The following is a 12,766-nucleotide window of genomic DNA, read 5'->3' on the forward strand; positions in this document are numbered from 1 at the left end:
ACGAGGAGAGGACAGATAGACGCTCGTCTGTGGTAGGACGAAGATCTACGATCTACGGGGCAGCCGCGCTTATGGAGGGAGGGCCCAGCTGGGGGCATAATACCCGGTGAGGATTTAATGAGGAAGTGAGAAATTAGCGGCCGCTGCGCCGAGCCGCTCGGCTCAGTCACTTTTCTACTGTCTGATAATTTTGTCAACCCCCATTGTGTGGACGGCTAGATCGTTTAAAAACCCATGTTTGATGAAGTACGTCGAATTACAGCGCCCAGATACTCGTTACGGCGAATTAAACCACGGGATCCGTACATCCCATGCTCGATAGACGACTGATATTTTTTTTCCTTTAAGTGAAACAAAAAATAAGATCGCTATAATGCGCAACGTAATCTGCTAAAAATAAGCTGTAAATTAATCGACGAAAAGGGCGAAAAGAGTTGTACAACGATGTCACCGCGGTCATAAATTAGATAAGGCATTAATCAACAGTTTTTTTTTTTCATCGTGCGTACTCGCGCACGAGGAAACGTTAGTAAAAATAAGCGTTGTACGTTTTTGTGTGGCCTCTCTCTACGGAATCGCAGGGCAAATTTTAATGCCTTTGTTTGAACATTCGTGTTTAATTTGAAACGTGTAAATATTCAAATGTTACGCATTTCAATATTTGTATGTAAAATATATATGTATAAATTATTTGTAGAAATTCAAAATTCAAGTAGATAAATAAACTTGTTTCTCATTATTTAAATGGTTCTCGAATTTTATCATCAGTTTAAAACATTTCTTCAAAACTTTTCATCGGTTTAAAACATATATTAAAATATATTAAAATATATTAAAATTAAATATTGATGTTGACACATAATTCTACGATTAATAAAAACAATTTTAATAATAACAGTAAATTAAAAATAACAAATGCAATTTGTGATGCGACACTCGCTCCTTCGTGATTTACCAGAACTGTCGTATAGTTTTAACGTCAAACGATTATTAATAATAATGTTTATCTGGCGCTGGAGGTTCCTTTCCTTCCACTTTTCATAAGAGCTGACCTATGTGATACCCTCGAATACCACCATACGCGCACGCGTTATTATGAACATATATAATACGACGAGCGTCTCGAAAGTTCGTCTACAGTTCACGCTAAAGACATCTTGCATCTTTTTTTGAAATACAAATACAAAGCAGCCGCTTGCAGTCTCAAATGTGCGTATTGAGAAATAAAACAACAATCAAGACTGTTAATTAAGATTAAACACAAGTTTATTAGTATATAAATGAGCTGCTCGAATGTATTTGTGTTTAGGTTTTTAATCATTTGGATTCTTTACCTTGGATTTTAAATATTTAATACTTAAATACAATTTTTCATTGAAAAAGTAATAATAATATGTAAACCATTCAAATGCTAAAAGAATGATAATTTTGTCGAGAGAGAATTTGTATATTCGTATGTGTTTTGACAGTAAACATGCGTGATGTAAGAGACAGCGACAAAAAGTATCGGTTGAGAAATATCAATGTCGTATCTCTCGAATAATTTTTTAAATTTTACTTTTTTAATGCAGTTAATGTATTTTTCTAAAAAAATTGGCTTAAAATTGAATAAAATATTTAGCAAAAATTAATTCCTAATCGAGTTTCAATTAATTGTAATACTAGGATTAGTTTAATAGTGAAAGTACGTCACCGTTCGTTCAAGAAAATTAGGTTTCTCGTACGATGCAATTTGCTTATGATTCTGCAATGCCGAGTGCAGTATTATTTATATGCGGCGCCTCTCGAACAAGGCGAAGTGTCGATCAGTCCGCCAATTGCTAAATAGCACCTCTTATATATCCGGACGTTAAGTGATCTTCCATTATGTATTACGAAATTACAATGATTTATCACTAAGGCTGATAAAATTGTGACAATACACTCAAAGAAATGATCTTGCAATTTCAACAAAAATTATATGTAAAAATTATATGTGTAAAAATTAGCTGAGATACAAAAATAATTAGCAAATACTATGAGATGTATATGTATTGCTTTTAGTCAATCTAACTGCCAGAAGCAGATTTTCAAATTCTATACGTGACAGCCAAAATTCTAGCAGATACAAAAATTAGTTATATTTTGGTTGTTATATCAAGAAATCTGTCTATGTTAGCAAAAAATGTGTTTTTGGATGTAGAATAAAAAGAAAATGTAAGGATTAAAAAAATAATTTTTTAAACATACACAGAAAGAATAATTTTGCTAAGTTGGAGTTTGCTAAAAATTGGAGTTATAAAATTAAAAATAATTCATAATTTATAATATATAGATTGCTCAAACTACATATGCTGCCGGAAAGTCAAAACTTTTGTTCATCACGCTTGAACGTCCTTAATAATTATTGTGATGTAATAAAATTATATATAAAGCTAAATTTTTAACTACTGCAGCAAAATCGTTTTTTCATGTACTGATTTTAATAAAAAATCTCTATGACAATAACAACGAAGATAATCATTATCATAATCTTATTAATTGCACAATTTCAAGAAAAATGGCAGATAATCAAACCATTTCAAATAGATTTACAGATCGAGGCCTGCACTCGAAGCACTCGAGTCAAGTCGCTCCTGTATATTTATACTTTCCATTCAAATACTTATTCCACTCTTTAATGTTTTCTTTAAAAACTTCTTTAACAACACGTTCTTGTTCAGTATATCGCGGAAGAATTTTACATGCTCAAAAGTACAGACCTAAAACAAAATAAACAGTGAGATTCATTCAAATTTACTAGTGACCATTCAGTTTTCGCGTAATTATTATTTATTCATTTAATATTGTATACGTAGTAATATTCATAATCTACCAATGTTCATTTTTACATATTAAAAAATTTTAATTAATACAAAAAGCAATATATAATGACATCTTAACACATCAGTTGAATCAAAATGATGTGGCTCAGAGGAGCTGTTTAATTATTTTTATCTGATATGAAGCTTCTCTGATATGGGCCTCCACTTAGGGATTATTTTCGAGAGGGGGGAGCTTTCGTGGCCGAACGGGCCACATGGGTAAACCGCAAGATAAACAATTAACGTGCATTGGCGCAGTGGAGGCTGAGCCGTACGCGTCCTCGGCTACAGTTGGCTTGTTGTCGACGACAAATGCCCACATCCTCTCGTGCAGAAAGTTAATGCGTTAAACTTCAGTTCGCAAATCCATGCCCGACATGGTACCACGCAACGAGCGTCTTATGAACGTGGGCGTTACTTGAGACACGTGCCACGCAGGCCGAGATCGGACGCGGCCACGAAAAATTACGGTTTCGCCACGTAGCGGCACGACGAGAGTTATGTCACTTCGCTCCGGATAATGTGATCCATTGTTCAGCCACTTCCGGAGCTGTATTTTAGCGAATTGTAGAACGCTCGACGACCTTCGGCGGTAGTGGGACGCACACCGGACGGACTGATTTTTCACAAAACCCGACGTACACGCGTAGGAGCATTTTATTTTTTGCCCCGAACATGAAATGTCGAAATAAAACAGCAAAGTGCGTTCGGACGACATGACGTATGCATCCGCGAAAAAATTTGATGAGTTAGCGTAAAAATTAAAGAAATAATAAGTTCTCGTAAAATGCTTTTGTTTTAAGCAATAGTTTTTAAAGAAAACGATACAGGTTTTTTTTTATAAATTTCAAATTAAACGCTGAAATATAATTATGTAGGTAGAATTGAATTCACGTTCTAAAAGACAATCCACATCGTTTGCAAAATGAAGAATAAAGTTTGCTGTAAAAACTTTAAAAAAGTATCCTCTTATATTAAGATAAGATAAGATTTTTAATGCATATTACCTAGCGTATATAATTAACAAAACTTATTGGAGCGTGGACATTGTTCGAAAAACCATGGAGAAAGAGAGAGATAGAAAGAGAAAGAATATGATACAGCGCATTTATTGCACTGGAAAGAAGATTAAATATGATTTCGTCTTCTGCATTTTTGATTCTGAATTTTTTTTTGCAAGATTTCGGGAAGACTGGGTTCGTTCCTTTTACTAATACGCGAAATTAGGATATCCCTACTGTTTTTCTTATCTTTATTGTGTTTTTCTTATGTTTATTGTTTCAGTGCACGAAAGGCTGCGAAGCATGGGAACAGGCGCTCGAGACAAGCTGCCAAGCTGTTTGCGTTAGTATTAATGCCATTTTTATTTTTATGACATTTATTATCGAGGAAACTTACGTAAAAGCCGCACTCGTAACCTACCTTTTTTGCACAGTTGTTTTACATAATATTTTCCTAATTTTAGAGAGATAAACGCTTAATGTTAGCCCGTGTGTATGTTCGCAGAACGGAACGCAGGAATTGTTACCGCCGAAGGAATTGTATTGCGTTTTGGGCTGCCACGACGCATTAAATCGTTACTTTCAGCGGCTCAAAGGTAACTGTGTGTCTTTTTAGATATTAAGAATTAATCGTTAAGAATTATTATATACTAATAAAATTGTTGTATACCATCGATAATAATACATATACAATGAACTTATAGCATATGAGAATAGAATTAAATTAATTAAATAGAATACTATCAGAAATTCTATTAGAATAAAGAACAAGTTTATTTGTTCATCGCAAGAAAGTAGTGTCTTACAGTTAAATATCACTCTTGTATACAATTAATCACAATTTACACAAAAGACATTTATGTGAATAGAAATGTTACATGAAGTACTGCTTTCATATGTGTGCTTAAAAAATATTATTGTTTAATTATTGTCATCGTAAACTAATTTTAATTCAAATTTCGGTTAAAGATATTTTCTCTAGCACAGTGTAATAATCACACACACACACACACACACACATACACATCTTTAATCTCTAATTTTTTATATTGATTTGTCAGCGTTATTTCTAAAAATTTGCGAATTCTTTACCATACTGATCAAAAGAGGAGACGTCAAGCGGTATTTCGTCGTAATGATCGAAATTGCTAGTGTCACCGCTGTTACTGCAATGAGGAATGAAGCTGGGCTGCACCCTCTGATAATAAATCTCGACCCAGTCGATAGATTGGAACCACTGGTGTCTTTTGATGTCCATACTGCCGTCTTTCAGATTGCCATACCTTCTCGTTAGGTCCACTTGCAGGACGTTCGTCAGTATGTCCTTCAGCTCCTCGCCAAAGTGATGCGCGAACTTGTATTTGCCCGCGACGATCCTCTCGTAGATCTTCATGGGGTCGTGCCCGTAGAAAGGCGGATATCCCGCGTTCATCTCGTAAATCAGCACGCCAAAGCTCCACCAGTCGACGGCTTTGCCGTAGCCCTTCGACAGGATCACTTCAGGCGCCAGATATTCCGGGGTGCCACACAGTGTCCACGTGCGGCTGTCCACCATTTTGCAAAAGCCGAAGTCGGTCATCCTGATGTAGCCGGAATTCTGTATCAGGATATTCTCCGGCTTCAGGTCCCGATAGATCAAGCAGCAGTGGTGCAGATATTCCAAGGCTAGGGCTACTTGAGCGGCATAGAACCTCGCCAGCGATTCGTCGAACTTTCCCATACGTCTGAGGTGGGTGAACATCTCGCCGCCTTGCGCGAACGGCAACACCATGTACACGTAAGAGTTGTCCTTAAAACAGGAATTGAAATATCAGCACGTTATACGTCCGATTCAAATCAAGTATGTAAGAAATAAATTAATTTCGTCTGTTTGAGAGAGTTTTCTGCGTATTTGAGGTTCGAAGAACTAACGGTGTCGTTACTTCGATTCTCGAATCCTTGCCTTGAAGCAGAACTCCATGAAGACTATGAAAGGGAAGCTGATGCATTGCAGGATCCGCTTTTCGTTACGTGTGTGATCCACTTGCTTCATCTTGACAAGTTTCCCTTTGTCGAGGATCTTCATGGCATGATACGTGGACGTCGTTTTGTGCTTGACGAGAACGACGCGGCCGAAGGCACCGGTACCGACTGTTCGGAAACGCTCGAAATCATCCGATTTCGCGTTGTCGTCGAATTTTATCTTCCACTTCTCCATAAACAACGTTTTTAAGTCGTCCAAAATTTCGTTGTACTCCTTGAACATTCGTTCTCTTTCGGTGTCGACCATTTGTATATGTTAGATTAGATATTCAAGTGTTTAACACCTCACTTTTGAATTGAAAAATTAAGATGATATGAGTATATATTTATACTACAGATACGGACACGTCTTCTGATTAAAATCAGCTTCGAGCTGTCAAAAAAAGAGCGAGCGAGAGAGAGAGAAAGAGAGAATTTTCTTTTTTCGCGCTGGAATGCGCAAGCGCGGTTGCTATACACAGTCAAATATTTGAATAAAACATATGTAAATGACAGCTTGTCATTTCGGAGCATGCGTTTTGTTCACTTTGAAGTCCACTCTGAATCTAAGATCCGATTCATGTTCAAAGCGCTATTGATATCATTCTAGAACAATAAAGGACTAATGCCAATAATGTTTTGAGCGAGAATTGGATCTCTCTCTCCTGCACTGACAAAAAAGAATGCTTAACTCAATTAAATATTCATTCGAATAGTACCGATAACATATTTTATAGAAAATCAATAATACTTATTTAAAACAAATAATGCTTTCTATAATTTAGAAAATATTTCTCATTTAAAAGAAATATTATTAATTTTCTATAAAATATGTTATTGGTACTATTCGAATGAATATTTATTTGTGTTAAGGATTATTTTCTGTTAGTGTGAGAAAAAAAGATAGAAGATACCACATATCTACTGTCTCTGTTTATCTAACGGGAAAGACGTATTCAGTAGTAAAAGATCTATGGTTCTGCGTAACAATATAATTGTACATTATTTTCTCTGTTACATTATTTAATTTTATTTGTATTGTCTATATGTGTATGTTTGTACATACGTATACGTACGTAGAAATAATTCTTGCAAAGAGATTAATTTTTAGTTAAAATAATACAAAGAAGATACGCAACGATCAACATAACAATCATATCGTTGCGTTGCTTCTGTACTATTTTGATAAAGAAAGTAAACTTTTTTCTAGATTACTTCTAGATTATACAATCATATATCATACAGAATGTTGCAACAGATAAAAGAAAATTATTAAATAATTCTAGAGATGATAAAATAAAGAATAATAAAATTGTGATTAAAACGCTTTGTTTTAATTATAAATAATTATACGTAATTTTAAATATTTTATATTTTTTAAATATCATTTACGTGCTTTTAAATATTCAAAATTACAAAATCTAACGAAATTTTGATCTGTCGTATATTACAGTCACACATATGCATCTACAGATAATAACAAATAAAATTAAATATCTGTTTGCGCCTCAGTTACCGCGTAGAGTCTTCTCCTAAAGTCAAAAAAAAATCTTTTTTAATGAACAGCGGAAATCGGCATCCCACCGGCCCCGGCATTGGTCGCGGACTCGCTGACGGCGACGTCGCTCAGCCTGGAATGGAAAGGTGTAGACATAGACAGACGCGCCGGGGGCATTTCGTACCTGGTGCAATGGAGGTACGAAGAGCTAGCTGAGACATGGCAATACTGCCGGAATCAGTCATGGGGCGAAGGTGATCAGATACTGGTCGAAAACCTGCAGCCGTACACTAAGTACAGGGTACGTAAGGAAGAAAAAGGAAATCAGACAAAAATTATATTTTATGCTAGAAGCGCAATTGAGCTGAACATGGAAACGAAGAAATTACAAACAGGTCCGACCTTTCTTATTATTATTCAATAATTAAATGAATCGCTTGTGCTCATATATCGGAGCGACATGAAATTATATGTCCATCATCCGCGAGAAATTCGCGCAAACGTACATTAATCTTAGCCCGATGTAGACTTTAGGTGGATATGCTCTTAAACTGTATTGAGCCGTTTCCTTCCCTATTCGCTTGCTCATGAAAAAACAAAAAAAACTCGCTGGCGTTTGCAGTTTCGCGTAGCGCTGCTCCTGAAATCGTCGCAGCACAATCCAGAGCCGATCATCTCAGCGCCGAGCGTGGTAATATTAACGCGACCGGCAGGTCTACCGACATCAGCACCGGTAATTGTAAGAGCGGCGGCGGTAGACAGCTACCGCGTCTCTGTGTCTTGGGAACCGGGCCCATTTCCGAACGGGCCACTTTTGTCCTATGTCCTGCGTCTGCAAGGGGTTGAACCACCGCTTATTAAGGTACACGCCACGCCAGAATCGTATATAGTTCTAGAGTCTGTGTGTGCCGCAGCTTATGCTGCGGATATACTACATTTTACGCACCGACACCGCACACGTGTCTCTCGCGTCTACTTCTACCGTGTGCACACAAGCGCACCTTCTTTTCTATCAACTGCAATGCGCACCCTCACAGCCGACATTTTCCGCGCGCCCACAAAGCGCGTCGGCGTCGTCACGCTTTGCTGTAATAATCTAACTGTTGTTCGCAAAAGAGCAATGTATGTATTATACATACAGCTGGTTCTGCAAGGTAGACTCCGTTATCCCGCCCGAAGAAAATTCATTGGCTGGGTTAATTGAGTTTCAATCGTGGTATACTTTGAGATGCTGTGCTTAAGATGTTTGCTACGCTGCGGCGTAAAAAATATTTGACATTTAAATACTTGACACATGATGTGCTAAGAATTGAAGCCAGTGAATTTTATTCCCCACCTTTCTTGCTTTTTATGTTGCGTACTAATTGACTTGTAGAGAATGGAGAAACGCTTTGACGCATGAATATTACTCATTATGCACGTATTCAATAATAAAAGTTCTTGAAAATATTTAAAAAATTTATTCTCTTATTTATACAAATATAAGTTCAATTACTTTATTGTGAAAAAAATAGATTTGATAAATCATATGTAAAATCTCTTTTATCTTCGATTGCACGCCCATTGCTTTAATACCTATCGCATCTTCGTTAATTATATTGCCCCTCTAACGTTAGTCTGACGACTTGCACGAACCAGATCATCTGCGAAAGTTTCTGGCATGGCGTTCAGTTATATTTTCCCTACTGCTTATCTACTTCCTAGCAAGGGATTCGATAGGTGCGTTTTACGACCTGTACGATATACGTTATATTCTATTGACAGGATATTCCAGTCTCCGAGAATACCGATCACTACATGTTTCAAAACCTCAAACCTAATCAGAATTATTCTGTCAACGTGACCATGAGAAATAGCGTCGGCGAGGGTCCGCCCGCAACTATTTATATTTCTACAACTCCGGAACCTACCGGTACGTAGAAAAAAAATGAATAAGATAAGGAAAGAATACGGAACCGATGAGATTAAGGCATTTGAGAAAAAATTTCATACAAAATATACGGTCCTTTCACTGCGGTACAACTCCTTTCGATACGATTGAGTTAATAAAGTTCAGCCGAGTATTTGAGGATTTGACATCATTAAATATTACGGACGTGACACATTTTAGAGTTCTTATCTCTGTTGGTACACACACGTAACATACACGAGGTGTAAATGCGACTGACCTATCTCCATGCGATACATCTTAGATAATGACGATACCTGAACCGTGTCAACTGATTATTCGGAAACTATGGTATTTGACAAAAAAGATTTTATTATAGTATTTTAAACCAATCTCGATGTCAGTTACACGAATATTGAATTAAAAATAATAGAGATTTGCATTAAAATTTTTTAAATTCACTTCAAGAGATCTTCACTTCAATTCATAACCATCAAATAGAAGGTTTCGTTATTTGATGCATTTGTTGAAATCCTACAACTTTTGCATAAAACAGTTTTCTCAAATGTCTTAATTTCGACACATTTTATTGGCTTTATACTTTTGCTTCATCACATATATTTAAGAAGAATTCTGTCGCACATGATAATAATTTAATTTTTAAGAAAGAGAGAATCTTTTAACAGTGAAAGAATATAAATCATTCTCTGTCGAAAAGATACAGACGCTGCACTCAAATGGTTGGAAATTTTATGGTTTTTAATTTTTATATTGTTTACTTCAAGGCATCGATAATCAATTGCCAAACTTCGTAATTATATATCTACAATTTTTAAATTTAAATTTCTAGATTGATTAATAAAATTAATTTTAGTTAAGGACACTCAACAACCGATTCTCATCCTCGGTGGTAAGCATACGGTAATGAAACAGGGCGCCGATATGTTGGACGAGCCCAGCGTCGTATACGAGACCGAGAGTGTGATCTACGGAGTTGCGATACACGTGGCGTCCTCACAGTTATTCGTTTCCATCTCGACGGGTTACGTATATCGAACTTTGATCACCGGGCAATCCATGCAGAAGGCCATACCGAAGGCCATACTGAGCCCCGACGTAATGAACTTCAGACCATTGAGCCTATCCGTCGACTGGCTAAATCTTCACCTGTACGTCTTAGGTGAAGTGACACACAACGCTAAGACGTGGCAGATAACCAGGTGCAATCTGGATGGCAAAAGTTTGACCGTGGCCATGGCTGGAATTCCAACCCGGCCCTCGCATATCGAGGTCGATCCTTACAATGGATATCTGTTCTGGGTCACTAAAGCGGGACTGTTCAGATTAGATTTGGCCGACATCAGCAACGGCGTGAAGCACGAGGTGCCGATTATTTTCATTTGTATTTTTTTTTTCCAGCTAAGAGGCGCTAATTTTTCGTATATTTAAAATTGATTGACTTTAATGTGCTTTTCCAAATGACAATTTACTTCTTTACTTTTTCTTTAAAGAAAATAATAATTCTTAAAATTGTTTTGTCACGAGATATCGATATATTATAATAAAATATACAATTATTTTTCTAAAAACTGATACTCTTTTTCTAGGTTCCCCCATATTTAATTCTCGAAGATGCTCATTTGGGTGCTTTCACGGTAGATCATACGAATTTCCGATTACTCGTTCCTTACCACACTAATAACACAGTAATATCCGTGTCGTTGGATGGTCGCGAGGTTGTTAATCTTCGCCCCAATACGCAGAAGCCAAAATTCACCAATGTTGTTTCTCTGGCTATGGCAAACGGATTATTTTACTGGACCAATGGCGACGAGGTCCTTACCGAAGGCTATCACGCTGGCCAAAACAGATACTTCCACAATTCCTATCCTGACAAGTAATGCATTTTCTTCTAAAAAAATTTCCTGAAAAAATTTTATCCGAAAATTTGACGTTTTATTAAATAATTCGTTACACTCAATAAAACCTACGCTAATAACAACGTTCTCTTCTCCAGGTCCGACACCTCCTTCGTGACCGTGTTGATGAATGCAAGTCAACCAGTTCCCGTCCCGGTGAATCCACCGACGGGAGTGCAAGCCGTTCTAGGGGCGGAAAGGGCAAAGGTTTCGTGGCAAGCTCCTCATTTACTGGGCGGCCAGGGAAAAGGCGCCTGGCAAAACTGGTCGTACGTGCTCGAAATCAAGGACGAATCTACTGGCGAGACTGTCCATCAGAAAGGTATCGCCGGGTCGTCTCATACCGTTCATAATTTACGAGAGAGATCGGAATACGCGATCAAAGCCGCGGCTTATACGAGTGCCGGCAGAGGGCCGTGGTCCACAGAGTTCCGAGGGCGAACCTTAAGGTAACGACAATAAATAATTTTATTTAGCAGAATTTAACAAATAAATAATAAATTTGATATTCAGAGGCTCACTTGAGAGATTTTTTATTTTTTCTAATTCTTCGATTACTTTTCTATTTTTCATTAAAACTTAACATGATTTGTGCTAAGAAAAATGTTTTTTACTTTGCTCTAATTATCTCAATTATTAATTAAATAAAATTATACATTTAGAAATGGTTCATATGCGTCTATCTTGTGGTCGTCGAACGAAGGGATTTTGAGGAGCGATGTAACCGGCGAAAACATCGACACGCTCGTTAACAAAGCGATTTTAAAGGAGTCCGAGAACGAATTTCATATTGTCGACGTTAGTTGGTACAAGGACGTACTGTACATAGTGGGAAATAATTCCGCGCTGTATCGTTACAATGTTAGCAGTCATCAGAAGATGAAGCTCAATATACATTCGGTGGGAAGCGTTGCCGTCGACTGGATATCAAAAAAACTATACTGGGCAAATCCAAAACAGCAGATTGTAAATATAATTAGATATTTATCTTTAATTCAAATGCCTTGGTTTTTCAGTTTAAACTAAATTAACTACTAAATTTTATTTTATTTTTTATATTTGTCGGTATTTTTAAGATTGCAGGAAAATATTTCATGCAAAATATATTTATTACTACAATAAAAAATTCTATTATTTGAACATTTGGCTATAAAATTTCCATGTTTTTTTATATTTTATATTGTATGTATTATTTTCGGCAGATAACAAGAGCAAACCTGAACGGATCTCAGCAAGAACCGATGTCTATCTTAGCAATCGTGAAAGAGCTCATGATCGACTCTCTCGAGGCGTATTTATATTGGTCCACTGGCCATGCCGTGGAAGTTGCGCGATTGAACGGACAAGATAGGAGATACTATCATTTGGATGAAATTTTCAATGGCAAGCAAGTGATGGGATTAACTCTCGATACCGAAAACAGATACGTTTATTGGATCGTTCGAAGCTACGAAAGTGGGTCCATCGTCTATCGTGCACCTACGTCCGAAAAAATTCCAATGAATCGTAAAATCATTCCAGAAAAGGTTATTTCATGCATTTAATTGATTATTATAAGTATTTCAAATAATAAACTTATAGATCTCTTCAAGAACTCTAATTATTCTTCAGTAATA

The 12,766-nt window shown here is 36.7% G+C and overlaps 2 protein-coding genes across 4 annotated transcripts in view; one reads left to right on the top strand and one right to left on the bottom strand.

The window, feature by feature from the left end:
* LOC105830979 (proto-oncogene tyrosine-protein kinase ROS) overlaps positions 1 to 12,766 on the top strand; it is a 39,139-nt gene that overhangs the window by 18,131 nt on the left and 8,242 nt on the right. For 2 of the 3 annotated variants that reach the window (XM_036285335.1, XM_036285337.1), the window contains 10 exons: positions 4,128 to 4,187; positions 4,350 to 4,440; positions 7,412 to 7,644; positions 7,966 to 8,205; positions 9,108 to 9,255; positions 10,106 to 10,614; positions 10,839 to 11,128; positions 11,249 to 11,599; positions 11,813 to 12,116; positions 12,353 to 12,676. In XM_036285335.1, the coding sequence (XP_036141228.1) occupies positions 4,128 to 4,187; positions 4,350 to 4,440; positions 7,412 to 7,644; positions 7,966 to 8,205; positions 9,108 to 9,255; positions 10,106 to 10,614; positions 10,839 to 11,128; positions 11,249 to 11,599; positions 11,813 to 12,116; positions 12,353 to 12,676 (2,550 nt within the window). The remainder of the gene's footprint in view (positions 1 to 4,127; positions 4,188 to 4,349; positions 4,441 to 7,411; positions 7,645 to 7,965; positions 8,206 to 9,107; positions 9,256 to 10,105; positions 10,615 to 10,838; positions 11,129 to 11,248; positions 11,600 to 11,812; positions 12,117 to 12,352; positions 12,677 to 12,766) is intronic. The other variant, XM_036285336.1, reaches the window with a different exon arrangement.
* On the bottom strand, positions 4,459 to 6,607 carry LOC105830981 (cAMP-dependent protein kinase catalytic subunit beta). Its single transcript, XM_012670762.3, has 2 exons — positions 5,787 to 6,607; positions 4,459 to 5,633 (listed from the first exon to the last, which is right to left on the bottom strand). Exons 1-2 carry the CDS (start codon positions 6,111 to 6,113, stop codon positions 4,914 to 4,916), a joined length of 1,047 nt encoding a protein of 348 aa, XP_012526216.1. The 5' UTR covers positions 6,114 to 6,607; the 3' UTR covers positions 4,459 to 4,913.

Source organism: Monomorium pharaonis, chromosome 4 (assembly GCF_013373865.1).
Source record: "Monomorium pharaonis isolate MP-MQ-018 chromosome 4, ASM1337386v2, whole genome shotgun sequence".
NCBI lineage: Eukaryota > Metazoa > Arthropoda > Insecta > Hymenoptera > Formicidae > Monomorium > Monomorium pharaonis.

What these genes read in the sequence shown, in the direction of transcription:
- LOC105830981 (XM_012670762.3), bottom strand. Translation starts at nt 6,113, where the DNA reads ATGGTCGACACCGAAAGAGAACGAATGTTCAAGGAGTACAACGAAATT. An exon ending in TCATGGAGTTCTGCTTCAAG is followed by an intron (nt 5,634 to 5,786) that starts GCAAGGATTCGA and finishes TCCTGTTTTAAG; the next exon opens with GACAACTCTTACGTGTACAT.